At 45.0% G+C, this 27,955-nt stretch overlaps 1 protein-coding gene across 1 annotated transcript in view; it reads left to right on the plus strand.

Annotated features, from left to right (window-relative positions):
* The first annotated feature begins 304 nt into the window (after positions 1–304).
* The window catches only part of RAB40C (RAB40C, member RAS oncogene family), a 53,336-nt gene continuing 25,685 nt past the window's right edge, over positions 305–27,955 (plus strand). The window contains exons 1-2 of the mRNA XM_060260833.1: positions 305–424; positions 3,930–4,279. Of these exons, the coding sequence (XP_060116816.1) occupies positions 4,126–4,279 (154 nt within the window). The 5' untranslated portion in view covers positions 305–424; positions 3,930–4,125. The remainder of the gene's footprint in view (positions 425–3,929; positions 4,280–27,955) is intronic.

The raw sequence follows: 27,955 nt of genomic DNA on the forward strand, positions 1-27,955 counted from the left end.
CCACAATCCTCTTTCGCATCTCCAGCTCCCCTCAGAACGCCCACACTACAACCCCCAGACTGCTCTGCGCCGTCTAAGCGGGCCGGCGCCTAGAGCAGCGACGCGATGCATGTTGGGAAGAGCAGTCCCCTCACGGAGGAAGACTTTCGCTTGACGCCCCCTTTCCTTGAGCTCCTGATTGGACGAAGGGGCGGGAAGAAACAGCCAACAGAAAAGCACTCTAGGCGGGGGAGGCGGGCTTTGTGGCCGAGCGGCGTGAGCTGTGACCTATGGGGCGGCGTAGCGTCACGAGTGGGCGGGGGCGGGGGACTGAGGAAGGGGAGGAGGAGGAGGCCTGTGGGGCTCGGGTTGTAGTCCCTAGTCCCGGACGGCGACGCAGCGCTCCTGAGGCCGGTCCCCACAGCGGTGCCGCCAGCCCAGCACGGTGAGTCTGCGAGACGTCGTAAGCTTTCCCTCTTCCCCGCGTAGTGTTGCCAATCCCCAGGTGGGGGCGGGGGATCCCCGGGTTTGGAGGCCCTCCCCCTCTCCGTGTCAGGGTCATCAGAAAACGGGGAGGGGAGGGAAATGTCTGCTGGGCACTCCATCATTCCCTATGGAGACCGATTCCCATAGGAAATAATGGAGAATTGATCCGCGGGTATCTGGGGAGGCTGGTTATTTTTTAGTTAGAGGCACCAAATTTGCAGTATAGCATCCCGTGCCTCTCCCCAAAATATCCCCCAAGTTTCAAAAGGATTGGACTAGGGGGCCCAATTCTATGACACCCCCAAAGAAGGTGCTCCTATCATAATTTCCAATGGAAGGCAGGCATTTAAAAGGTGTGCAGTCCTTTGAAATGTGATGGCCAGAAATCCCTTTGGAGTTCAATGATGCTTGTCACATCCTTGCTCCACCCCCAGTGTCTCCTGGCTCCACCCCCAAAGTCTCCAGATATTTCTTGAACTGAATATATATATATATATATATATATATACATACAGGATTTGTTCCCTGAGATCTTTTCTCCCAAGCTGTTTCCCTCTCTTCCCTCGCCCTGTTTTCGCTTTCATCCTACCATCTGATCCTATATGTGTGTGGGAACGGGGAGATTCGCACGTGCATCACGCGTGTCAGGGAGAAGAATGTGCAATTTGGCCGTGTCGCCTTCAGATGAGTGTGTATGCAAAAACGTGTGTGTGTGTGATTTTAAAATGTAGGAAAACAAATATCCATAGTTCTCTGTATATTTCAGGGGTGGCCAAACTGTCTTAACTTAAGAGCCACAGAAATGTCATATGTTTGAGACATGAATGTCAGATGTTTGAGAGCTACAGGAGGGAGGGAGGTGGAGGTGGAAAGAAAGCAACTTTAAATGCATTCTCCAAGCCACCGGCTGGCTTGGCTTAATGAAGTGATTTAAAGAGACAAATACCTTCTCCAGGCTGGCTGATGGGATGGTGGGGGCTTCGAGAACCACACCATATGCGTGAAAGAGCCACATGTGGCTCCTGAGCTGCAGTTTTGGCCATCCCTGATATATCTTGTATATTAAATATGCATGCACATTCATACACAAAATATTTGATGGGTGCTTAAAATGTGTCTTTCAGTGGTCTTTGGCGATAAATAACATGATATAAAATATATATTCATCTAAATATGTTTGATATGCAATGCATCTGGCATTTTAAGTATCACTGTATAGTTCCATATGTCCTGTTTTTCCACAGAAATCGGGGCAACATCAAAACCCCTAATATTTATATAAATGCATATATGCACATGTGTAAAAATATATACATGTGCATTCATACATTCGTACAGTAAAGCATCACACTCTGCATACATGAATTATGCACTTATATGAATGATTCATGTATGCAGAATGTCATGTTGTAATGTATGAAAGTGTTATATCTGTTTTTGTTTATGCAAAATGAAGTGTGTGTGTTAAATATGCAAGCCTACAAGCCTTGTTTGTACTTTTGCTGGGTGAGCTCAACATGACTCAACACCCCCCACACGCACACATGCTTGAAGGAAAATGTGGTGGGTGTCAAAATGATTCCCCCACCAAAACTGTGGCAGGCTATGAGCATGAGTTTAAATGATATGTTGGTAAGATAATGCAAAAAATCTTCTTCTCCCCGATTTGTTTTCTTCCAGAAATACTGTGTTAGAGGGAATGTTGTGAAATTAGACATGTGTTTCTGTATTTACATATGTATATTTGCACACAGTTTTTTGCCTGGCTAACTGAATTTTTCTTATGTATATTATACTTGATTAAAAATAACAGTTGGGGGGTTGTCATAATGAGTCCCCCACCTAGACTGTGTCAGTCCTTGAATGTGGGGAGTCTCTTCCCTGAGCAATCGGCTTCAGAAGCTGTGAGAACTCTCCCCCCTCCCCTGCCCCCAGCCTTCTGTTAGAGGGTTGTTGTGATCCTCTGGGGCTTTTTTAGACATGCAAGTCCTAGCCTCACGTTGCTACTGTTAAGTGATTATTGGGGGGGAGTGAAACTGCCCTGAGGAAGGGGGACCATAATATCAGCCACCATCCCTTCTTTCTGACCCCCCCCCCCCATCTTATTTCATTTGCTTTTCTTATATGCCCCCTTTCCATTTGTTTGTCTTAGCTTCCTTATTGCCCCAATGCTTAGGGTCAGGCTTTGTTTAACCTCATTTATGTAAAGGATCTCCCAACTGCTTCTTTTAGACCTTTATCTTAGATGTGTTTGTTCCCTGATTCTCTGAATACTAGACCGCATTCATAGATTCATCCTGACAAATAGCAGCATTGATCAGAATTCCCATTTAGCTTATAATTGTGTGTGGAGAATTAAGGTTTGATTAGAAGGAGGTGGCTATAAAGGCGTATTGACAGCATCTTCCATTAACTCCCCTAAGTGTTCTGTTTCCCTGCGCTTTTCTCTTCCTGATGCTTGGCTCTGAAATATGTCCTCTGATAATCAAGCAGCAATCTAGGTCCATACCGATACAACCTCAGTTTGTTCTGGCTTTGTACTATTGCTGACTTCTTTCCTTATGTGACTGATTGCTTCTCCCTGTTTCTGGATCCTCTCCTTTGGATGAGGATCATACTCTTTTCTTCTGTGTTAATCCTGAACCACCTTTTGTTTTGTATTAGCAAAATTATAATCCACGTCAGCTATTGCAGCTCTCATGAACCTGCCCTGAAAGACTTAGGAGCGATTCATCTTGTTAACTGCCCTGTTTGCAAATACTAAAAGGCTGAGGGAAGTCTGTTCAGATTTGATTAATGAAAATTTGCTGTCTTCTGATTAACCACTCTTTCCAGAAGTATGCTTGCTCTACATTCAGTGAAGGAAGAGAATAAAGGTTGGGCGGAGTGAGGAAATTAATATTGTGTTGATGTCTTCGGAATTCTGATTAGCCACTTTATTGATCTAGGAAGTTAAATCTGGTAGATACAATCCCTTTTCCTTAACATATGTGCTCCAGTCATGGCTCTCAAGCAATGTGAGGCTGTGGACTGAGGAAAGGTGTTTTTCTTTTTTGGGCAAGAGTGTGTAAGAAGGTAGCAATTTCTGTGTATAAAAATTGCAGCGTTGCATTGCAGGTGGAGTCCAGTTCTTTGATCTGGGAATGATCTTTGCCTCAATCAGGGAGTGGCTATGCTTACACTCAGCCAGACTCATTGTACGTGTTTATATTGGAGAGGCCAGTCCTTTCAGGCTAGGTGATAGGTAGGCTTCTGTGAAAAGCTTCCGCAGTCACCGGCCTTATGCCTCCCCCGCTCTGAGCGTTGGTCACTCTCTGTGCGAGCACATGAATAAAGGTACAGCCGTTGTGCTAGCTCTGGGTGTCCGGCTGCTGAGAGAATTTTAAGCTGTGGATTTTCTTCCTGGTTATTTCGAGGGCGCTAGAAGAAACAAAGAATATATTTTTCTCTCCTCTCCCCTTCAGGACTCTCGCACATTTTGACGGAAGATTACTTTCAAAGGATGGCAGGCCTGCTGTGATAAAGATCATCGCTCTCTGCTTCCTGCCCACCTTTGGAAAGATTTACGCTATCCTAATTCTCCCCCAAGATCGCCCCGGAAAGTTTCATATCCTCTCAGCCTGACTGTATGCTTAGTATGCGGATTGCACCTCTTCACTAATGAGAGGGAGAATGGGGACCCAGGGCAGCCCAGTGAAGAGCTATGATTATCTGCTCAAGTTCTTGTTGGTGGGAGACAGCGACGTGGGCAAGGGAGAAATCCTGGAGAGCCTTCAAGATGGAGCGTCGGAATCACCCTACGCCTACAGCAACGGTGAGCATTTCAAAATAGAGGATAAAAAGCATTGCAGCTGATATTCTGTGCTAATCAGGGGTGGGAACCTTTCATTTATAGGATGTGGCTTTATAGTCCATTGGACCTAATTTTGTAGGTTGTTGATGGGCATGATTATGTTTAAACCTGATTGCTTAAAAGGTGGAGTTCCAGGGTGCGTGCCCAAAGAGCAGCTAGAGTTGCACTGGTTTCTTAACTCGGGCATATGGGGAGCGTGAATCCCACTCCCCCTCTGTAAAACTGAAGGCCTTTTTTTGTGAAAGACGAGCCCAACAGGCCATTAGCAGTCACAGAAGGGTGCCCCTGTTAGCCTGTTATTTCAAAATGAAACAAAAGTCCAGCAGCACCTTAAAGATTACCGGCATTTATTTCAGCACGAGCTTTCGTGAATTTTGTCGCAAGCCTATAATTAAGAGCCGAGTGTAGCTCTGCGCTTCTCCCCACTCCATCTTTCTGTAGTAGTTAAGACTGTCACGCTGCCTGGCAGGGTCTGTGTCCTGTGGCACTGTGCAATCTGTCACGGCTCTCTCTAGCCAACTTAAATTCAGAATGATGGCCCCCGAGGGGCTCGGCAACGGAAAGCAAGCTCCTGTGCCTGCTCTGTTCCTGGAGCTTTTACACTCACCGCCTGATGCATACTCTGGAAGCAAGAGCTCTCGAGGTTCAAACGAGGCATGACGGCAACGCTGGTTTAAACCCAGATCTGCTCTGGTTGCAGATCAGTGGTAAGGTGTGCAGTTTTTCAGAGGAAAACAGGCATGCTGGGGAAAGGTACCTACATTTGGCCCCAATACGTGCCAACTGTTTTTTTATCCTCTTCCCTTGTGCTCTTTTGCTCTGTAGTTTGTGGACGGGAAATTGAGGAGAAAAGCACCTGGGAGAACGGACAGGGGTGGTGAGAGAGTTTTAGTAAGCAGGAACGGTAGTGGGTTCACCCCCACTGCATACCCCCTTTTGTTCTGAATCCCACCCCCCCTACCCCCCAGTCCTCTGCTTTGGATGCAATTTGAGGTTTAAGGAGAACAATCTGCTGTCTTTACATGTTGCCGAGCCTGAGAACTTGGCGGTGACTCGACTTCCACCTTCACAGAGCCCTCGCTCATCACTGATCGTGCCAAGCTGCCAGCATGGCATGCAATCAGGTTGGCAAGGGTGGAGAGAATAGCATGAGAGAATAAGGTGGGGCTTACGTAGAGCAGTATTCATCAGTGAATTGGTTAAAATAGACAAAAAAACAATGCTGCTGAAGACATCCAGTGGGGTTTAGGCCACTTCAGATGTCTCTAAATGTCTTACATTTGAAAAGAGTTTCTCAGCAGCTACTTTCTGAAGCGATTAGCCATAAATTCAGCTTGAGTACGGTAAGGTTAAAGTCAAAACATCCAAAGCTGCAAGTGCATACAAACCCCCCCCCCCCCAAACCCAGTGACAGTCTCATAAGGCAGGGTCAACTCTAAAATATGTAAAGGGACAGTGGCTATCTGATTTTCTGGGAGGGCAGAAGCACCCTAAGATGAAAATGTTTTATGTCTCCTAAAAAGAGTAGGGGAAGGGAGAGAATATAGTTGTTGACCTTGCTGCTGCTGAGAAGGGCTCGGCACCTGCATATCCCGTGGGAAAAGGGCTGTTGGCTCCTTGCTCAGTTCTTTACTCAGACTGGCATTGGCTTAGCAGCGTGTCAGGAGCGGTGATGCGTCATCTGTCAGTGACTCTCCAGCTTTTTGTGTAAATAAAATCCTCCACCTCGAACCCAAACAGGTATCTAGCTAAAACCGTCTCATCTCTTTCTGTCATCTGTGTTGCTGCTACCTTAGATAGCAAGCCTGTGACTGCCGGTCTTTATTTTTGTATGCAGTCCTTTGGGATAGGCATTTATGTAAACACTGGTTTTGTTGTTATTGAAAGCAGCCCAAGAATTCAAAAACCGGATTGGGTGCTTTGGGGTTCGTTGCCACGCTGGGGCTTTTACACAAATTTCACTTTTTCTGGAGCGATGTGTTTCCTAAAACAGACTAGGGAGAAGCCAGTGACACCGCAAGCTCTCTTACTTGTCTGTTCTTGTCCTCTGCCAAAACAGAGGTGAACTTTTGAGTGTGATAGCTTGCTAGCTTGCTGTTCATTTGTTCAGCGTTAACTGTCATCTGTGGTCAACACTGGCAGCTTTGAACTATCTGCCTGGCTGTGAAATTGCTCCCATTCCCTTTTTGTCTGAAACTCAAAAGACCTTGTAATGCTGCCCTCAAACCACTACATTGAAACCTGATGCTGGACCTCTTGTGCAAAACCTGTGGCCTGCTAAGACAGCGGTCCCCAACCTTTTTGGCACCAGGGATCGGTTTTGTGGAAGACAATTTTTCTACAGACCAGGGGAGTGGGGATGGTTTTGGGATGATACAATGTATTCCTATTAATTTGGTGTGGCAGTTAAGTATGTGGATTCTTATCTGAAAGGACCAGGTTTGATTCCCCACTCCTCCACTTGCAGCTGCTGTAATGGCCTTGGGTCAGCCATAGATCTTGCAGAGTTGTCCTTGAAAGAGCAGCTTCTGGGAGAGCTCTTTCAGCCCCACCCACCTCATAGGGTGTCTGCTGTAAGGGAGGAAGATAAAGGAGATTGTAAGCCGCTCTGAGATTTGGAGTGGAGGGTAGGATATAAATCCAATGTCACCGTAGTATTATTATTATTACTACAATGTAATATATAACGAAATAATTATACAACTCGTGGCCAGGCCACAAACCAGTACTGGTTCATGGACCTGGGGTTGGAGACCCCCATGCTAAGACATCCTGTTTGTTCATTTCCACTAATACCGTGGTCCTTTCCCTACATTTAGTAAAGTTGGCTTCCCAACATCAAATTACTCCTGTCCCAGGATATTTCCAGAGTAAACTAGAAAATCTGTTGTGTAACTTATTCATGATGACTTAGATGCCACCCAGTTTTGGTCTCTACCTCTTGCTGAACCTATGCGGAACAAAAGGGTAAGCCTTTGCAAGTGTTGTAGAAAACCATCAATGTTCTTCTGGACAGTGGGTCTTGGAATTCCAAATATAAAAACAGCTTGTCTTGTAAGGTGGGATATTAAAACAGCTAAAAAATTCTGAAATACTCGTAGTGGCATACTTAAGAACATAAGAGAAGCCATATTGGATCAGGCCGGTGGTCCATCCAGTCCAACACTCTGTGTTACACAATGTCCAAAACCCAGGTGCCACCAGGAGGCTCACCAGTGGGGCCAGAACTCCAGAAGCCCTCCCACTATTGCCCCCCTCAAGCACGCAAGAATACAGAGCTATCTGTACCTTGTGGCTAATAGCCACTGATGGACCTCTGCACCATATGTTTATCTAATCTCCTCTGGAACCTGTCTATGCTTGTAGCTGCTACCACTTCCTGTGGCAGTGAATTCTGTGTGTTCATTACCCTTTGGGTGAAGAAGTACTTCCTTTTGTCTCTTCTAAACCTACTGTTCATTAATTTCATTGCGTGCCTATGAGTTCTTTTATTGTGAGAAAGAGAGAAAAAGTACTTCTTTCTCTGTCCCATGTATAATTTTGTAAACTTCTGTCATGTTACCCCTCAGTTGTCATTTCTCCAAGCTAAAGAGCCCTAATCTCTTTAACCTTTCTTCATAGGGAAAGTGTTCCAGCCCCTTAGCCATTTGCCCTTTTCTGCACTTTTTCCAATGCTATATTTTTTGAGGTGTGTTGACAAGATGACAAGAACTGTACACAGTATTCCAAATGAGGATGAATCCTGAGTATCTTTCTGGCTTTTCATTTGTGGCTTTAGGAACACAAAATGGTCATTGCTTCAAGCACTTTGATATTCTACTGAGGCGAGCTAGGTGACTTTCCCGGAATGCAGCTTTTAGTCTCTTTCCACACACAGCTGATATTGGTATGGTTGTCCTAGGTTAGCTTCTGATTCCCCTTGTAACAGTACAAGCGCAGATGCTCACACAATGCTAACAAAGCAAAATTAGTCCTTAATTTCTGGAAATTGGTTTACACTCATCGCTGCCTTTTTTCATTACTTGCATTGCGGTGGGGTTTTTCTTCCTCCTTGGCATTGAGCCACTGCTCTGTCACAAATACAGTTGAGACTTCAGGAAGGGGGAAAATGCAATACTTGGCTTGCATCACAGGCCCGTAAAGCATATGGGGGGGGGGGGGGTTATCTGTGATTCACGAAGGCCTGTAAAGTACCAGGAGAGAGTTCTGAAGCTTTTATCCTCCTTCCCTTAGTGCCCTGTCACTAAAGGACATCAAATGTCCACAAGATGCAGGCTGAACCTTATGCAGTGATCAGTGCGTCTCTGGAAGCCCATCTTCCTGTGGGAGAACTCTGGGTTCAGGAATGCACATGACCAGGCCTCAGATTTAGCAGGAGCTCACAGGAGTGCAGCTCCTGAACCTTTCTGAGGGTTCCCCCTCTTCCTCCACATCTACCTTGTCCATTGAATAGTAGGTGCAGCTGCATAACAATCCCTGGATTAGGAGAGCAGAAGCCAGCCAGCCACCAGGGACTTTGCCACACCCCCAGCAGCCCTCATTAACCCCTGGAGAAGCCCATGCCACCCTTTCTTCACTTCTTATGTGATTTTGGGCGGTGGGTGGCTTGCTGGCCTTTTGACTGGGGGTGGGGGCAGCCCAGGGGAGCCCCAGGTAAGCGAGGCCTGCTTGGGCTGACTTGATCTCTAGCCAGCCCAAGCAGCCCTCACTCGCCTGGGACTCTCCTTTCTTGCATCGGGTTGCTTTTGGCTGGGGGTGGTGGTAGCATATGCTAATGAGCTCCACCACCTATTTTCCTACAAAACAACCTCTCCACTTGACCATCCTGGAGACATGTTGAGTGCACCCCCCACCCCACCATGGAACAAGCAGCGTCTCAAGTCAATGATGTTGCAACCCCGGTCTTTTAGCTTGAACTGTAGCTGTTTGTCCTTCTCTGGCAACTGAAGCAAAATAATCCTGTCCAAATTGTTCTTTTTGGATTATCGCCCTGTTCTTTGTATATAAGAGAAAGACTGAGTCATTGTAAGTCTTCCTTCTCTTCCCTGGACCATTTGACATTGTTTAACCAATAGTACAGCTGTGCAACAAGGGGTTTCGCTTCTGCAAGGAATTAACACAGAGCAGGGTTCATAAGGTGTCTTTTCTCCGATATGCCAGTTTTAGAATGTTTGTCATCGTGCTTGCTCATGATCTATGTTAGAATCTGCTGCAGATTTGGAGAAGGACAGTGGCTCAATGGCAGAGCATCTGCTTGGTAAGCAGAAGGTCCCAGTTCAATCCCCAGCATCTCCAACTAAAAAGGTTGCAGAGGAAGTAGGTGTGAAAAACCTTGGAGAACCACTGCCAGTCTGAGTAGACACTACTGACTTTGATGGACCAAGGGTCTAATTCAGTATAAGGCAGCTTCATATGTTCATATAGATGATTAGAGATCCCTTTAGATGGGAGTGCCGTGTAAATAGGACCTTTATGGTTGAGGACCCTGTAGAAGAAGAGAAGACAGTTTGATTCTGTATTAAATGCAGTCTCATGAACTGTAGCAGTACAACTAGTTTTTATACTGAGCCACCATGTTGCGCTTTGTTAACCTGAGTTTGAAAAGTGCGAACATCTTAAAAGGAGGGAAGGGCCGTGGTACCACGGTAGTGTGTCCGCTTTGCATGCCAAAGGTTCAGTCCCTGCCATCTCCATCAGAAAAGCTCAGATGATAGGTAATGTGAAAGGCCTCTACCTGAGATCTGCTTCTTGCCAGAGTGGACAGATCTGTGGTCTGCTGTAGATGATGCTATAAGGAGCAGAGTACAGTCCTTGTTCCTTCAAGCAACCGAAGGGCTCCCCAGGTGCATTTCATCATCGGCGCTTTGTTATGAATTTGTTCTTAGCTCTATAGAAGCCTGTGCCTGGGTATGTGCCTTTAATTTTTGGTTTCATCTATTTTTTGAAGCCTTGAGGGGAAGCCTAACCCTCAGGAACTCTTATTAAGGCTCCCCAGCTTCATCTTTTTGAACAGAAGTTCTCTCGTGTAAAATCTTAAGGGGGAGTATCTTTTTTTTCTTTCTCTGTAAATCAATGCAAAAAAAAAAACACATGTGGCCAAACTGATTTATACCAGAGGTAAGAGTTATATTCATTTTGTTGCTTGAAGGACATGTTCTTCATTTCCCTTGGGATTTCCGTCTAAGGGTAACCTCCCTTCGTATTTAGATTCCTTGGTTAACCCAAAGTTATATAGGACCTTTACACTTTCACATTTCAGTGGTATTTCACTAAGCGTCCCTTTTTTGGATGGGCCATTTCCCTCCCCCCTCCAGTCAGTGAACTCTCTTGTACATATTCTTCTGCAATGTCCTTATGTGCTCCAGTTTAGGCTAAAATGGATTCTGAACTGTGGTTCCTCTAGTGACATTAGACCAAAAGGTTCCATTCCAGAGGATTCTGATTCCCAACCTACTTAATTTGTTACTCAATTTCTAGAGGCTGCAGAAAACTGTCAAAGGGAGGTGTTTTTAGACATGGGTTTTATTTAAGTTTTTTTGGTTTTATTGTTCTGGAGCTTAATCTAAGAATAGGGGATGAAAGAAGGAAGACAGACCTATGGTCAGTTCAGTTAACCAGTTCAGTTTATTACTATTACAGTCACTGACCAGAACACTTCAGTCGTTTAAAACAACCTTAAAAGTACCTTATAAAAGTCCCACCAAGAATCTGCATGTTAAGACCTATGGTCTGATATGGTGAGGCAGTTACATGTGTGTTGATGCATTTACTATGAAAAGGTAAAGGTAGTCCCCTGTGCAAGCACCAGTCATTTCTGACTCTGGGGTGACATTGCATCATAACGTTTTCACAGCAGACCTTTTATGGGGTGGTTTACCATTGACTTCCCCAGTCATCTACACTTTCCCCCCAAAGCAAGCTGGGTACTCATTTTACTGACCTCGGGAGGATGGAAGGCTGAGTCAACCTCAAGCTGACTACCTGAACTCAGCTTCCGCCGGGATCGAACTCAGGTCATGAGCAGGGAGCTCAGATTGCAGTACTGTAACTTTACCACTCTGTACCATGGGGCATTTACTATAGCAGGTTGCAGTTATGAATGTTGATAGTTTGTTTTGTTTTTCCTCCTGTCTGGTTATTTTTCATTTTCTAGAGCCCTCCCCCCCATGACCCCCAGTACGTTTCTAGCCATCAGGGCTAATAGTTGGAGGTGAAAGCTGTAATTTAAGGTTACTTTGCTGGATGCAAAAACAAACTTGTGGAGGCTCCATATGGCCTGGCTCCTCGTAAGTCCATCCCGGCAAAGTCTCTCTGTGAAATGAATGGCGACGAACGTCCTGAGCGCTGTGGAGTGTGGTGAAGTGGGGCTAAATGTTTGTAAATAGTGTCCTGCTGTTATGATTCACCAAGTGCTGGGGAATGAATCAACACGCAGGGCTCCAGTGGAATTGCACACACAGCAAAAAAGCAACCACGAAGGCAGTTGTTTCATCCATTCTCCTCACAGCCCCTTCAAGGGAAAAACCTAGCTTAAGCCCAGCTCGAATGTCGTTGACATAATACTCAAAGAATCTGGGAGGAAGCGCTTGGCTCCCGTGCTCTGGTTTTCTCGCCTGGCTTTTTATACCACCTTCCTGTTCCTTGTTTATTTTTACATCCTTCTGCATTTTATTGATCTCTCCAGTTCCTGGATTGCAGAGGTCAGAATGGTTTGCTGTTGTTTTTATGTAATGGCTTAGTGTTGTGAAGCAATAATGGAATGTACAATGAACTGTTGAGGTCCATCAGTGGCTATTTGCCAGAGATTATCGTTGGAACTCTCTGTCTGGGGCAGTGATGCTCTGTATTCTTGGTGCTTGGGGGGGCACAGTGGGAGGGCTTCTAGTGTCCTGGCCCCACTGGTGGACCTCATGGTGCCACCTGGGTTTTTTTGGCCACTGTATGACACAGAGTGTTGGACTGGATGGGCCATTGGCCCGATCCAACATGGCTTTTCTTGTGTTGGTTTTGGTCCTGTCAGGTTTGGTGCATATACAGCACTATAGTTGAATCACAAGCTTAGCACATTAACAGAGTGGTACAAACCAAATCTGGTTGTGATGCCTGCATCGTTTTGGTGTGTGATGGTGGCAGTGCACCTCTGATTATCGAAGCAGGTTGGTTGCTTCCTTGAGTGAGATTTTGTCTTGTCCTGTGTTGCATTTGTATTTCTGGGATAGTTTGTGAAAAGAGAGCCCGTTTTGGGGGCTTTTTGGTCAAAGCCGCTGGTCAGTGAATTTTGCACTGGGCCACTTTTCTTCGTATCTTAAGTCAAAAGGAAAAGTGAGGCTCTGGTCTTGGTCTCAATTTCTGGCAACTCTGAAGGGAACATAAACTACGACAGTTGACATTGGTGACAGATTGGGTCCTTCTTAGGCAATCTCTTGGGCTATCTGGTAAAATCAGTGTTGCTTGGTTGCCTCTGGCTCACGCATTTTGCCTTAGCTCAGGAAGGATGGCCCCAGAGCAAACTAATTTATGCAGTAGTCAAGTCGCTCACTCACACTTTAATGCCAGTAGCTCACGAAGTAGAATTGTTGCTCACAAGACTCCACAGCTTAGAGAGAGCATTGCTTGTAAGATGCCTAACATGTAGATTTAAAAGTTCAGTGGAAGATTCGTTCTTCTGTTTTGTTCTTTGCAGCTAAGAGATCAAAATGCAGTCTTGCTAAGAGACTTTTGAAATGTAGAGATGGAAATAAGAGTTTCTTGCCAAATGTTTGGAAGGATCATTTCAGACATATATATTGCTTGGGTAAAGAGATGTCCATAGACAAGCAAGGGAACGGTGCCACAGTTTGTATCTTTTTTTTGTATTCACCATCCTAATAACAAAAAAGTCACATGGATGGAAAGGAATCTGTCTCCCACCACTGGCTGCCATTAGCAACAGCGTATGTGCGTATACAGAGCTAGATTCTTGTCATGTGGAATGATTGTTCTCTTTCCTTCTGTAGTGGCGTTGATGATAACTGTGGAAAGTTGGCTCTCTGGCAGTGCTTGTTCCTGAGGTGTGATGTGATAGTCGGTGGTTCTTTCCTGACTTGTCACATCTTTGAGTTCTCCTAAATACTTCCTCTAAAAATTCTATTTTGGGACTCCATTAGCAAGTTGGCCTTGGAACTGTACTGAAGTCTGGACTTTTTGCTCCAGCCGGCCACTGTCTTATTGAAGCAAGCAAACAGCATCACAGACTTTTAGGGACCACAAGGAAAGCTTGAATCCATTATTCTGTACCGGGGTGGCTAAACTGTGGCTGTTTCACGCGTGTTGTGTGGCTCTCAAAGCCCCCACTGCCCCATCTGCTAGTTTGGAGAAGGCATTTGTCTCTTTAAATCACTTCTACAAGCCAAGCCAGCCAGTGGCTAGGAGAGTGCATTTAAAGTTAAAATTGCTTTCTTTCCATCCCTCCATCCCCCATCTATTTGCTTCCTGCCTTATGGCTCTCAAACATCTGGTATACATGACTTGTGGCTCTCAAACAACTGATGTTTATTCTATGTGGCTCTTACATTAAGCAAGTCTGGCCACGCCTGTTCTGTACCAACTTGCACAGTGCAGAATTTGTCTTTTTTCTGAAAACTGAGCTGTTATGTTTGTTTGATAAGGCTGATTTTTAGCTCTTAAAGCAGGGGTGGCCAAACTGGCTCAGGAGCCACACGTGGCTCTTTCATACATATTTGTGGCTCTCATTGGCTGGCTTGGGGAAGGCATTTGTTGGTGGCTTGGAAAATGCATTCAAAGTTAAATTTTCTTTCTTTCCACCTCTCTCTCCACCTCTCTCTCCATCTTTCTTTCTTTCTTTCTTTCTTTCTTTCTTTCTTTCTTTCTTTCTTTCTTTCTTTCTTTCTTTCTTTCTTTCTTTCTTTCTTTCTTTCTTTCTTTCTTTCTTTCTTTCTTTCTTTCTTTCTTTCTTTCTTTCTTTCTTGTGGCTCTCAAGCATCTGACACTCATGTCTTACAGCTCTCAAACATCTGATATTTATTCTATGTGGCTCTTGTTAAGCAAGTTTGGCCACCCCTGTCTTAAAGCTATGAAAAGATGTCCTAAAATATACACACACTTTCTGGTGGCAATTCAGAAATCAGAGCAGTGTTTCCCTTGTAGGAAATCCTAAGCTGCTCTGGAGGAAAGAAAAATAACACAAGGATGCTGGAATTTGGTTTACGATCAAGGGTAATGTCCTTGTATTTCAGAGTGCCCGGAATTAAGCAAATTAAAGGCTAACTAAAATACTGCAGTGTGAGATCATCCATAAAGACAGTTCTGACACTGAAGCTGATGGAAAATGTAGCAGCTCATCTCCAGCCAGGGACTAAGTACAGTGCATAAAGCCAGCCAGTTTGCAAGGTCAATTCACAGCCTGCAGATCCCTATATTTATTTATGTTAATTTATTAAAGCATTCATTAACTGCCTTTCTTCAAGGTGGCCTCCAGTATAACTAAAATGCATTAAAACAGAGTGCATGAAATGCATAGAACCAAAATTTGAAATCACAGTTCATTACTGCATTAATCAGATAACACTGATTTGAAGAAGACTGCAGTTTTATACCCTGCCCTTCTCTATGATGATGATGATGATGATGATGATGATGATGATGATATTGGATTTATATCCCGCCTTCCACTCTGGGTCTCAGAGCAGCTCACAATCTGCTTTACCTTCCCCCCCCCTACAACAGACAACCTGTGAGCTGGGTGGGGCTGAGAGGACTCTCACAGAAGCTGCCCTTTCAAGGACAACCTCTGCCAGCGCTGTGACTGACCCAAGACCATTCCAGCAGGTGCAAGTGGAGGAGTGGGGAATCAAACCCGGTTCTCCCAGATAAGAGTCTGCACACTTAACCACTACACCAAACTTTGCTTTGAGAGCCAGTTTGGTGTAATGGTTAAGTGTGCAGACTCTTATCTGGGAGAACCGGGTTTGATTCCCCACTCCTCCACTTGCACCTGCTAGCATGGCCTTGGGTCAGCCATAGCTCTGGCAGAGGTTGTCCTTGAAAGGGCAGCTTCTGTCAGAGCTCTCTCAGCCCCACCCACCTCACAGGATGTCTGTTGTGGGGGAGGAAGGTAAAGGAGATTGTGAGCCGCTCTGAGACTCTTCGGAGTGGAGGGCGGGATATAAATCCAATATCATCATCTTCTTTCATAGACTTGGAAACTAGAGCACTTTTGGTCTATCCACAACATACTGCTTGAACTTGTGTATGCTTTTATCTCAGCATTACAATATTGGCTATATAGATTCATGTCTTTAGTCTGTTTGCAGCATTTAAAATGAGGGGCTTCCAGAGTGTGTATCCTTTGACTTTATTATCATGATAGATATAAAATTGGTCTGTGTCAAGATTGAACCTTAGATTCTTGGAGAAGGCAACCAATAAAAGGAGAGACTGATCCTACGTTTCTTTGCATTGTAGTAATGTGATAGGTTTAATTAATGAGCATCAAACTTGCCAACATCATGCTTTCGTAGGGCTTCCATCTCAGACCTCTCTTTATCTACGGCAGGCTGCTTCATCCGTCTATAATTCTGCCCTCTGTGTCTACAGGCTGCCCCCCCCCAAAAAAAAATAATAAGGGGAAATTCTTTTTTTTTTTAGTTCAAAAATACTTTTATTAAGAAATTTCAAAAGAATAAATACAGAGTAAAAAAAAAAAGAGTCGCCACATAAACTATTACAGCAACAACATGCAGGATCAACTATAGTTGCAATATAGCAGCTGGGCTCTCCGTGATAATGCTGGAGCAGAGGGATTGGGGGGTGGGGGCAGTGCCAAGGTCTTCCATCCTAGTCATACACAATGAGATACACAGGAACTGGTTCAGTTCTAGCTGGACCCCATGCTGCTCAGTATTTAACTAATAAAGCCTCGTGTGAGGAAATGGTTGGGAGGAAAGGTCCGTTGCATAGAACCACACAAAGCCTAACCAAACCTTATTTGGGAAGTGCTGTAATTGGAAGCCTGGAAGCATCCATATGCCTTCTTTCTATTAAAGTGGCAAATCTGTGCTCTCGCAAGGCCGGGGGTCCCTGTAGCAGAGGATGTTGCTTCCTGTTGTTTTCGCTCAGTCCTGTTTCAAGTTCCGTAGGGAGCAAACATCCTTTTACAGCCTGTCTGTTGCAACCATCTATTTCCTTGCAGAATACAGTGATGATGTGGGAGAATGTGTCCCAGCGGGATGTTGTTTCCCATGCTGCTCCAGAGTAGACGATTTGTGAAGAAACATTTATCTAATATTTCAGCTGGTATCCTTCTTGTCTCTAAGCCCTTATGTGCTACTTTTAGTGAAGTGTGACTCAGGAGAGACATTTAGCATGTCAGAAGACTCTTTATATGAAGTGAACATTTTTTTTTAAATGAGAATTTGTGGAAAATTATGGCTTTTATAATGTAGCCTGAATCCCGGTGTTGTTTGATCGTGATTTCTGTGGGCAATTTACCTTGACCTTTTTTGGAACTGGTTTAGGTGGGTATGTTGCTTATTTTGAATAGTACTAAGGTAAGTACTAGTACTAATAGTACTAAGGGAGCCCTGTGGTGCAGAGTTGTAAAGCTGCAGTACTGCAGTCCGAACTCTCTGCTCATGATCTGAGTTTGATCCCAGCAGAAGCTAGGTTCAGGTAGCTGGTGTCAAGCATGCAGTTTCAATGACGAGTCTGGTTTGATACAAAACTACCTTTATTCATAGACCGATACTTTCAGTGTAACAGATTCTTGAGAGTGATGCTAAAGATACATTGATACAATACTTTTAAGGCATACTTCAAAAGGATTCCAAAAGGTGGGGGCGAGGGATGCGCTCTCACACATAAACTATCATAAATGTCTACATTCTCACAACTCAAATTTTATTATAGACTCGTTACAATTACTACCTGTTCCAACAGGTAGGTGTACCATAATAACAAATCAAAAACAACACAACTTAAAGATATTTCATGTGTTACCATTCCACACCACTTTATATATATGTGTGTGTGTGTGTGTCTATTTATATATTCTATTTTTTTATAGCAGAGGAATAATTAAGCTTAACAATGCTAATAAATGTCTACATTCTCATAGCGTTATCAGGACTCCGTCCTTGCTTTCTCCAGATGTGCCACACTCCCTAACAGGAATGTATGGGAAGGTGCTGATTATTCTTTCTCAAGTTAGTTTCGTTTCTCTCTACTTCTACTTTGCAAGCAATAAAGTAAGAAGGGGGAGGGCGAAAGAATAATAGAGTTAATAGACCTTGGTCCTCCATGATATTTCACAGGCCAGCTTTATGGAGGACCCTAAAACAATCAATTACCAATGGAATTCTACCATGCTTGACAGCTGGTTTGAGATTGACTCAGCCTTCCATCCTTCCGAGGTCGGTAAAATGAGTCCCCAGCTTGCTGGGGGGGAAAGTGTAGATGACTGGGAAAGGCAATGGCAAACCACCCCGTAAAAAGTCTGCCGTGAAAAGGTTGTGAAAGCAATGTCACCCCAGAGTCAGAAATGACTGGTGCTTGCACAGGGGACTACCTTTTTAAGGTGCTTTGGAGGTTCTTCTGAGCAGCCAGCTTATTAATAATCAGTGAGGCCTGATGGTAGACATATATGAATTCATATTCATGAAGGTGGTTTCTGGTCACAGCATGGATGCATTAATATTCTACATGTGCTTTTCCTCAGTCTGGGGTTGCTAGATTTGTCAACCACACATTTAGGACAACAAGAGAGAAGGAGCTGACTCTGAAAGAAAAGGCAAAATTTTGGATGGATGCTACCAAGCAGGACAAAAGACAACCGAGTGGGAAGGCACACCCTTTATGTGTACTCAGTACTGGGCTGCATCTCTGAAGGGAGTTTTTTTGCTCCTTATAAGGATACGCCTACAGGCATATTTAATGTCCATGAAAATATTAGGAAGCTTTTATTGCACTGCTTTTATTGCATTGTTCCCCATTTTAGCAATACTTTTTTTTAGCCTTGGATATGGTATGCGATTTATATTGTCTTCATTGCAACTGTATAATGCACTTTTACTCTCGGCTGTAAAAAAAATAACCTATAAATGAGGGGAGTGGAAGAAAATAAAATATGCAACAGCTTCCTCTAGAGTTTTCAGATTGTTATTCTGCACAGGGGCAAAGCCTCATCAGTGTAAATGCATACTAAAGCAATAATGTGTATAACTTAAGGCTTCCTTTGCTCTGGAAGCCATCGTTGGATATCTTTTGGGTTTTCTTTCTTTTCATTCAAAATTTTCTTTTGCTTTGAAAGTACAGTAATTAAAACACATAAAGCTTGCAGAGACTCACAGCTGGAGCCTCAGGCAAGGTCATTGGGCAACTCAGAGGCACTGCAGTGAAGGAAGCTCTCTTCTGCAGATGCCCCGCTGCCATTTTGATCACAGCAGAAGTGTGCTGGGAAATCTGGCCACATCATCAGGATCTGTATGCCCTTACCGATGATCCTCTTCCCTGCAGCCTGTAACTGTCCACAGAAAGCTTCACCACTAGATTCCTCTGTGTCTTAAACGGGGCATTGGAATGGCACAGATTACACTGAAAATGCCACATGTGTGACATTTTCAGCATCTTGCATGCCAGTCAAAGACCCCGTTTAGACTTTCAGGCTAATTAAACAGTGAAGCTTTGTATAGACAGCTGCAGACCATGGGTTGCAGACCATGGGTAAGGGCTACTTCACTGTTTCGCAGAACTTTATGCCTCCTTCCCATCTAAGAGTTCCATGCACCCACACAACTACCAACTTGGAGGGGGGGTCTGCTCTAGCCTTCTCTTGGGTATGCAAGTGTTCTACATGAAGGAAGCTGGGGAGGGCTGAGGAGGAGAAACATGCAAGATCTCGCTCCCCAATGTGGTGGTGTCCACAAACACCTTTGGTCACTCTGTTGAGTGCACCATCCATGTCCCGTCTCTGGTTTGTCCACATGCTCATCCTCCAATTTACAATTTATCCAATGCGTTATATGTAGTTATTAGTCAAAGATGCCCTCCTGCTCTCTAAGTTGGATGAGTGAGTCAGTTCCCCTGTGAAAGAACAGGTGGACAAAACTCTGACATGAGAAATCAGAATTTTTGGAAATGGATGTGTGACCCCTTTTGATCATCAAGGGCATTCTTTTGCCCGTTTGAAATTCAGTATTTTCTTTCATAAGTGTTTCAAAGCGAGAACCCAATAGGAAATTACTGCATTAGCTTTCATCTAGAAGTTTGATACTATTTCCATACCACCCCCCAAACAAGGGGGGCTTCTTGTTCATTGCAAGTGCTGATAGCATATCCCATTGTTAAAGATGATAATTTGCTGAGCTGTATCTGTCTATAGTATTGTGATAGGGTTTGCCTAAGGTTAGGCTGTGCTGTTCTAGGTGAGATCTGCTGAAATCTTCCTAAGAGACAGCGGTGGCGGAGCAGTCCTCTGCCATTCAGTGGATCAATTCACTTTTTGATTAGATTTTGTGCTAACCCTCCTCCCACATATGCACAGTGCCCTTTTATTAGTAGGGCTTGGTACGCTTCCACAGGGCCTGTAAAATGGAAATGCACTGCCAAACATATGGGTACGGTTGGGTGAATTTCCACCATGCAGAGCTTCCCACCTCTTCCTTTCCCTTCTATTCCCCAGGGTGTTGTAGTTTTACTAGGTGCTGTCAGATAAATTGTAAATATCTGGAAGTTGTGTTTTAAATTAATTATAATTTGTTTGTTCGTTATATGTTGCGACCTGCTCCTAGCCCCACATTAGTGGGGGAATTTATAGGATATAAATTGAAGAAATAAATAAAATAAAATGTTATTTACCTAATAGATGATCACTTCATTTGCCTGAAGCGACCTGTGGTTTGTGAGAGGTTATGCCAAAATACATTTTGTCTGTGTGATGTGCCATTGGACTTCTGTTGTTTTGCCCAAATGCTCCAGGTTCCTCTGGAGAGCCAGTTTGGTGTAGTGGTTAAGTGTGCCGACTCTTATCTGGGAGAACTGGGTTTGATTCCCCACTTCTCCACTTGCACCTGCTGGAATGGCCTTGGATCAGCCATAGCTCTTGCAGGAGTTGTCCTTGAAAGGGCAGCTTCTGTGAGAGTCCTCTCTGCCTCACCCACCTCACAGGGTGTCTGTTGTGGGTGAGGAAGATAAAGAATATTTGTGAGCCACTCTGAGATTCGGAGTGGAGGGCGGGGTATAAATCCAATATCTTTTTCTTTCCTGCTCTGCTTTGAAAGTTGAGGCAAATGTCTTTGGACTCTTCAGTGTCGGGCACAGTGTATGTATAAGGCTGTAGGGTAAAGTGCAACAGCCCCACATCGTCTTTTAAGTTGCTTGCAGGACTGACTTGTGGCCAAGTTGGGTGTTTGAGGGTGAGGCCACAATAATGGGGAGCTGCTTTTGCCCCCTGGTCTCCTCCTTGTGGGGAGGGGGAGAAGCCCATTCCTGCATGACCAAAGTCAGGCAACTGGAGAATTAACTGTAATTTTCCCTTTTAGCTTGCAAAATTAACAGGTCTTGCTGGGCAAATTTGCTGAGTGGGAGTTATGTTCTTTTCCTGCAATCAGGAACAGGAGGTTTTTTTTTGGGGGGGGGGGGAAGCTTCTGGTTGCAGGATTAGGGCCTACGCATATACACTTCCTTTTGTGCGTACACATAATCCACCTGCTCATGACCTCGTGCTAATGCATCAGTCAGGGCAGCGATAGGAGCTGTCTGATCTGCTATCTTTGGAAGGCAGCCAAGATGTATGCTCCCAGATGAATGGCCCTGTTGGATCAGACCAGCAGTCCGTCTACTCCAGCATCCTGTTTCACATAGTGGCCAACCAGTAGCCCTGGGGGGGCCACCAATTGGGGTATAGAGTCCAAGGCCTACCTTTCATGCTGCATCCTGGCCTTGGGGTCCAGCTGTTTGCTGCCTCTGTTTATAGAAGTTTTCTTCAGTCACTGTGGCTAGCACCCATTGAATCAAATTCGCTTTTAAAGCCATATGTGCTTGTGACCATTGCTAAATCTGCTGGCAGTGAATTTCATCGCTTAGTTACTCATTAAGTAAAAAGGTATTTCCTTTTGAGTCCTGAACTCATTGCCCATCGACTTCACTGAATACTTCTGAGTTCTTGTATTACAGGAGAGGGAGACAAACGTTTCTCATATTCCCTGTTAATTTGGGAGTATTCTTTTTTGTGTGTGTGGCTATTCGGTTGCCGTTCTCTGCGCTTCTTCCAGCTCTGCAATATCTTCCAGTGACTCTGTTGGTCCGAGGTCAGGCTTTTTGTCATGCTGTCATAATGTGCTTTTGGAGACGCTGCAAAATGTCTGCAAAGAGACAAGACATCTTGCTCTATTATAAATAGGGGCAGGGGCTTGACCCAGTTGTGTTTGGGCTCAGCAGCTTGGAATATGGTAGTGCACTTTTGCAATCTTTTAAGTTGCTTGTAGGACTAACTTGTGGCCAAGTTGGGTGTTTGCAGGCAAGGCCACAACGATGGGCTGGTGCTTCTGCTCGCCTCCCACTGGTTCTCGGCTCCACCTCCATGCTGATAGGAGTAAGATCGCTGAGTCCCCTTCTGATTATGACTGGGAAGAGGCGAATGAGAAGGGCTAAAGGCAGGCTAGCGTTGGTGGCTCTTCAGAATGCAAAGGTTCATCTCTGCCCTGCACAGGATGCAAATGGTGGCACAGTTGTGGGGGACATGAATGCTAGCATTCTCCCATCCTTGCTGTCACTGCCTGGATCCAAGGCCCCCTCACCCAAACCCCAGGAGCCCGTGGGAAGAGAATGCTTTGGGAAGACAGAGGACACAGCTCTCGCCCATTCTTCTGAATCAGCACTGACTGTGGCTGTTGTTGTTCTGCCTTATGGGGGGGAGGAGATTTATATTCCCCCTTCACTACCCAGTTTAGTAGAGCCCCATGGCGCAGAGTGGTAAAACTGCAGTCCTAAGCTTTGCTCACGACCTAAGTTCAGTCCCGATAGAAGCTGGTTTCAGGTCGCCGGCTCGAGGTTGACTCAGCCTTCCATCCTTCCAAGGTCGGTAAAATGAGTCTCCAGCTTGCTGGGGGGAAAGTTTAGATGGCTGGGGAAGGCAATGGCAAACCACCCTGTAAAAAGTCTGCCATGAAAACATTGTGAAAGCAATGTCACCCCAGCGTCGGAAACGACTGGTGCTTGCACAGGGAACTGCCTTTACCTTCTTTACTTCACTACCCAAAGGAGTCTCAGAGTGGCTTACAATCCCCTTTCCCTTCCCTTCTCCGCCCCATAACAGACACCCTCTGGGGTAGGTGGGGCTGAGAGAGCTCTCCCAGAACTGCTCTGTTCTGTTGAGCAGAACAGCTTTGAGATAACTTGTGACTGACTCAAGGTCACATCAGCAGGTGTATGTGAAGGAGTGGGGAATCAAAACCCAGCTCTCCCAGATAAGAGTCCACACGCTTGACCACTACACCAAACCAAGGAAGTGAGATAGAGGTCGCGCCAGTTGGGAAGGCTGTTGTTTTGGAGGGATTGTCTAGAATGGAGTGGAGTTGGCATTTGTAGAGCAGGCTAAGAGCTCATGAACCCTCCTTTGCTGCTTGAAAGGCAGGCTTGCATAACACCCAAGAAGGCCTCGATAGATGAACCTGGTTTACCAAGTCATGTAGGGTGTCGGTTATGTGTCAAGCGATAAGGAAATGCTGACAGCCACGCCTAGCGATCGACTGTGTCATTCGCCTGGTGATTTGTATAAATCATGTGTATCTTGAGTGTTCATGAGATACATAACAAAGGGCTGCCTGCCTCCTTAATCGCTTAAATTAATCTCTCATATTTCATGTAGCAAGCCACTTAATTGCAAACTCCTGTTTTGTAATCTCTGGGGGGGGGGTTGTCACACTGGTTTATTTTTCTTGCATCATAATAAGACTTCAAAAGATTGTTGCTGAAATCTGGTTGCCTGAAATTTGCTTCACAGCAGGGTGGGGGCACACACGAAAAATTGTTCAGTGTGAATGTGCTAAAAGCGAAAGCTTTTCAGGCTGATTGCGGCTCGGTGGAGGGCAAGGATTTGCTGCTGTGTAATGTGCGAAACTGACCTTTGTGAAATAATATTCTGAAGGGAAAAGATTTCTTTATACCTGCTTGGGGTGTGTGTTATAGGATGCTATTTGGGACTTCTTTGGCATATTTGGCATACTCTAAGTGCTGTTGGTCTCCTTCCTGGGTTTTGGTGTTATATTTTTACCAGGGCTTTTTTTTTGTAGCAGGAACTCCTTTGCATTTTAGGCCAAACATCCCTGATGTAGCCAGTCCTCCTGGAGCTTACAGTAGGCCCTGTAAGCTCCAGGAGGATTGGCTACATCAGAAATGTGTGATGCAAAGGAGTTCCTGCTACAAAAAAGCCCTGATTTTTATTGAATTATTGTATGTGTTGTGGGTGTGTATGTTTGGTGTTCACTGTCTTGGACCCTATTTGGGGTTGAAAGATGCACAGAAATGTTTTAAATAAGATATTCAGCCGCAAGGCTCACCAAAAATGTAATAGGGTGCCAGCTTCTCATTTCTGTTTATATGTCCAATTGCATACATTCCTTCCCAAACATATTTTAAATTCAGTTAGGATCCCCGCCCAAGAATATAATGTAGTGCCATTTTCTCTCTCTCATATTTATTTGTGTGGGGGAGTGTTTGAGTACATTTCTTATGAACAAAATGATAAACCCTACCGGTGGGGGGGAGCAGGTCTATCCTGGAAACATTAATTTGTCTTATGGAATGACCCCTGCCAGTTATCCATGTTATATCTCTTCCTGAATTATAAACCTGGAGCCTGCTTACCCTTTGAGAGTTGAGACTTAATTTGTATTCTGCTTTGGATACTCTACTGACCTGGGTTTAGGACCCTGGTGTGTTTGGTGTAGTGGTGAAGTGTGCAGACTCCTATCTGGGAGAATAGGGTTTGATTCCCCACTCCTCCACTTGCACCTGCTGGAATGGCCTTGGGTCAGCCATAGTTATCGCAGGAGTTATCCTTGAAAGGACAGCTGCTGTGAGAGCCCTCTCAGCCCCACCCACCTCACAGGGTGTCTGTTGTGGGGGAAGAAGATATAGGAGATTGCAAGCCGCTCTGAGTCTTTGATTCAGAGAGAAGGGCGGGGTATAAATCTGCAGTCTTATTATTATTATTATTCCTCCTTCATGGTAGTAGTACAGTGAGTGGCTCATCATCAGCTGCTACTGCTTTTTTCTTGCCTTGTCTTCACCCTTGCAATCAGCCCCCCCCCCATACTATATTGCCCACAACTGAGGGCAAAACTGCCATTGGTAGCTTTGTGACAGCTAAGATGCATTGGAAGGGAAGAGTCCTTGTGCAATAGCGCTGGTCTCTTGAGGCCCCTGTGGATGAGCCTCAGTTGGTTTATTATCCTCTGCCATCTGCAGGTCCCCAATCCAATCCCGTATCTGCCTCCAGGGCCCTGGGATGGCACACCTTCTGGACTAATTACATCTGGTATTTGAACAGCAATCTGGCCATTTTTAAGGAGCCAGCTAGGCCGGCTTTTATAGAAATCTAGTTAATGTACTTTATTTCTGTCGGCCTAAATGGTTCATTCAGAAGGAGCTTCATTCTGGTAGTCAATATTTCCTGGAGTCACAGCAGTGAATCTTAATGCAGCGTCTTGATGCAATTGAAATTTGAAAGAGGAAGAAAAAAACCAGCCACTCTAGCATTTTACATGAACAAGAGACAGCTTCTTAATTAGAGGCCAGGATTGCTGACTTGGGTGATTCATGTGCTCATTCTGTGCTTGAGGTGCTTGAAACAAAGCTTCAAATCTCCACAACCCTTTATTGACATTAAAAGCAAAAGGGACATCCAGAACTTCCAAAAACTTCCAAGCTACAGATTACGTCTGTAGCCTGACTGATCTCTGCTCACATTGCCTTTCTAAATAGAAAAAAGCGTTGCAGCTCCCCACTCCTCCACTTGCAGCTGCTGGAATGGCCTTGGGTCTGCTATAGCTATCTCAGGAGTTGTCTTTGAAAGGGCAGCTGCTGTGAGAGCCCTCTCAGCCCCACCCACCTCACAGGGTGTCTGTTGTGGGGGGAGAAGATATAGGAGATTGTAAGCCTGAGTCTGATTCAGAGAGAAGGGCAGGGTATAAATCTGCAGTCATCGTCCTCCTCCTCCAGTGGACTTCCTCTATGTAGGGCAACTCTGCTTGTGAAATGGCCTATCTCAAGGGTGGAACATGGACGGAAATAGCAAATCCATATGGGGGGGGGGGGAGAATGTATGGAGAGAAACTTGACTATGAAGGGTTTTTGAGATAAAAAGGAAAAGCTTGGGGCTTGCTGATGTCAAGAGTGGCTCTTGACAGTATGCATTGTTTTGCCTGCTTGACCAGTAGAATCATAGAATCATAAAGTTGGAAGGGACCTCCAGGGTCATCTAGTCCAACCCCCTGCACAATGCAGGAAACTCTCCCCCTAAATTCACAGGATCTTCATTGCTGTCAGATGACCATCTAGCCTCTGTTTAAAAACCTCCAAGGAAGGAGAGTAGTAACCATCGCCTTGCTTTCACTTACCATCTTTCTGTGTAACATGCATAAGTATCTCCTGCCCACGCAGCAGACAGACCATAGTCTGGTTCTCAGTGATATGCATGCACCTGGCTACAGGGATTGTTGCGTATGAACTTTGGGGGAAGGGACCACTAGCTTTGGCACCTTTAGCTTTGAAACATGTAACAGTTATCATAAGGTATATGTAGAGGGGCTTTGCCCGCCAATACCAGTTTTCACAAGGAGCCTCTTGCCTGAAGTGTCTCAGTATTTCAATAAAGCTCTTTTCAACCAAGAAGGAGTGCGTTGATAGCTGGGGACCCTGCAGGACTTGACAGCTGGTTGGCCTGCCGTTGCTGAATCAGTTGTGCAAGCTCTCACCTCTGTGCATCATCCAAGAAGCAAGAAGCTGCATTTTGCACTAGTTGGCACATCCACCATGTCTTCAAGGATAGTCCACAAAGAGTGCTCCGCAGCAGTCAGCCCAAGAGTGGGGGAGTAGGGAGAAGTTTCGTCAAGAAGGGGAGCAGCCTACATAGTATGTGTCACTAATAATCAAATCTGCTGGCTGTCGGGGCACACAGGTCCATGCTCTGTCTTGGCTAGGAACCTGTTCTATGAGCTTGTCCATGGATGACAAGTAAAATCACCCTTTCACATAGCCTTCCACATCATGACAGCATCTGGTGATTGCTTTTAAGTCTAGTTTAACACTGAAGCAGCCACTTCTGTTTGCGTAGTGAACAAAATACAGAACTGGGAGTCATCAGCATACCAGCTTCTGATGGTCTTGCCCAGAAAGCGTTTTTGTAGGTGTCAGAGTGGAGGAGTACAGTGTCCCAGTAGACACCCCCATTTCACTTGTTACACCCCTACAAGTAGGAGCAGGGCTGCTCGGAAGGTCACCAACTTCTGTAAATCTGTTTTAAAAACAACTGTGAAGTTGGTATTGCTAAGAGTGCAAATGAGCAGTGTTGATTGCTTCTTACTTATGTTGAAATGCATTGTTTTCTGATTTGAGGTGGGTAGTCACGGCAGGTTGAGCATTTCTGGTCTCTGATACGGAATATAGTGTACTAGAAGCCCATAAACAAGGCAGTTAACTTGAAGTCAGGGTGGGCGCTTGACCCTTTCTTGTTTTTCTGGTTCTTGGCTATATACCTCTCCTCTGCCTGCTCTCTCTGTCACGTTGGTCTTCTCTTTCCCTTGTTCTTTTGGACCCCACCCTCTTTTCCTATGCCCCTGCTTCTGTTTTCTCCCTCTGTCTGTGTGTGTGTGTGTTAGCTGGTGCAGTTTGCCAAAGAATAAATTCCTTGCTCTGTGTGGGTTTGAGAATGCATGCATGAATTTTTCCAAAGAACGAAATATTGGTGAGCTTCCCTATGTGAAGTGTATCTTGGTATTATCTCATCCGTACTGCAATGTGTGAAATGCTGCACTGCTAATGGTGGGCAGACTGGGTCAAAGTACCTAGCAAAACAGCCTTTCATTGGACTTTGATTCAGTGGCCATCATCTAGATCAGTCCGAAAGGCTTGCCAGGAATTGAGACGATTGCTTGGGTGAGGCAATGCCACAAGAATACTGGACTTGCTGGAAATAGCAATTCCTGGGCTTGCCAGAGGGGGAGTGAGCGAGTGAGATGGTTTCTCAGAGGAGTCAATATTGGCTTAGTGATATTAGTTCCTCTTTTAATTTTAAGCTTGACTGGAGGAGCCGGATTGGAATGTGACCAAAGCCAGAAACCTTCCTGACCTGTTTTCCAAGTTTCGCCAACGAAGCAGGAGGAAGTCCTAGATGCTGAATGTCATGCCAGCATTCCTGCCTTGCCTTCCAGATATGTAGCTACCAAAATGGGGTTTACTGGAAAGGAAGTGCTGGCAAATTATTAGGGGCTAATTTTGACTTTAAAAAACAAAACATCTTTAAAGCCATATAAAGGGGAATAGAGAAAACTGACCACTGGGGTCTATCTTCCTAATGCCTGAATGGGGAGTCAGGCACAGTAATTCTGGCCCATAAGATTCAGAATGGACAAAAGGAAGGGC

This window comes from Heteronotia binoei, chromosome 20 (assembly GCF_032191835.1).
Source record: "Heteronotia binoei isolate CCM8104 ecotype False Entrance Well chromosome 20, APGP_CSIRO_Hbin_v1, whole genome shotgun sequence".
Classification (NCBI taxonomy): domain Eukaryota; kingdom Metazoa; phylum Chordata; class Lepidosauria; order Squamata; family Gekkonidae; genus Heteronotia; species Heteronotia binoei.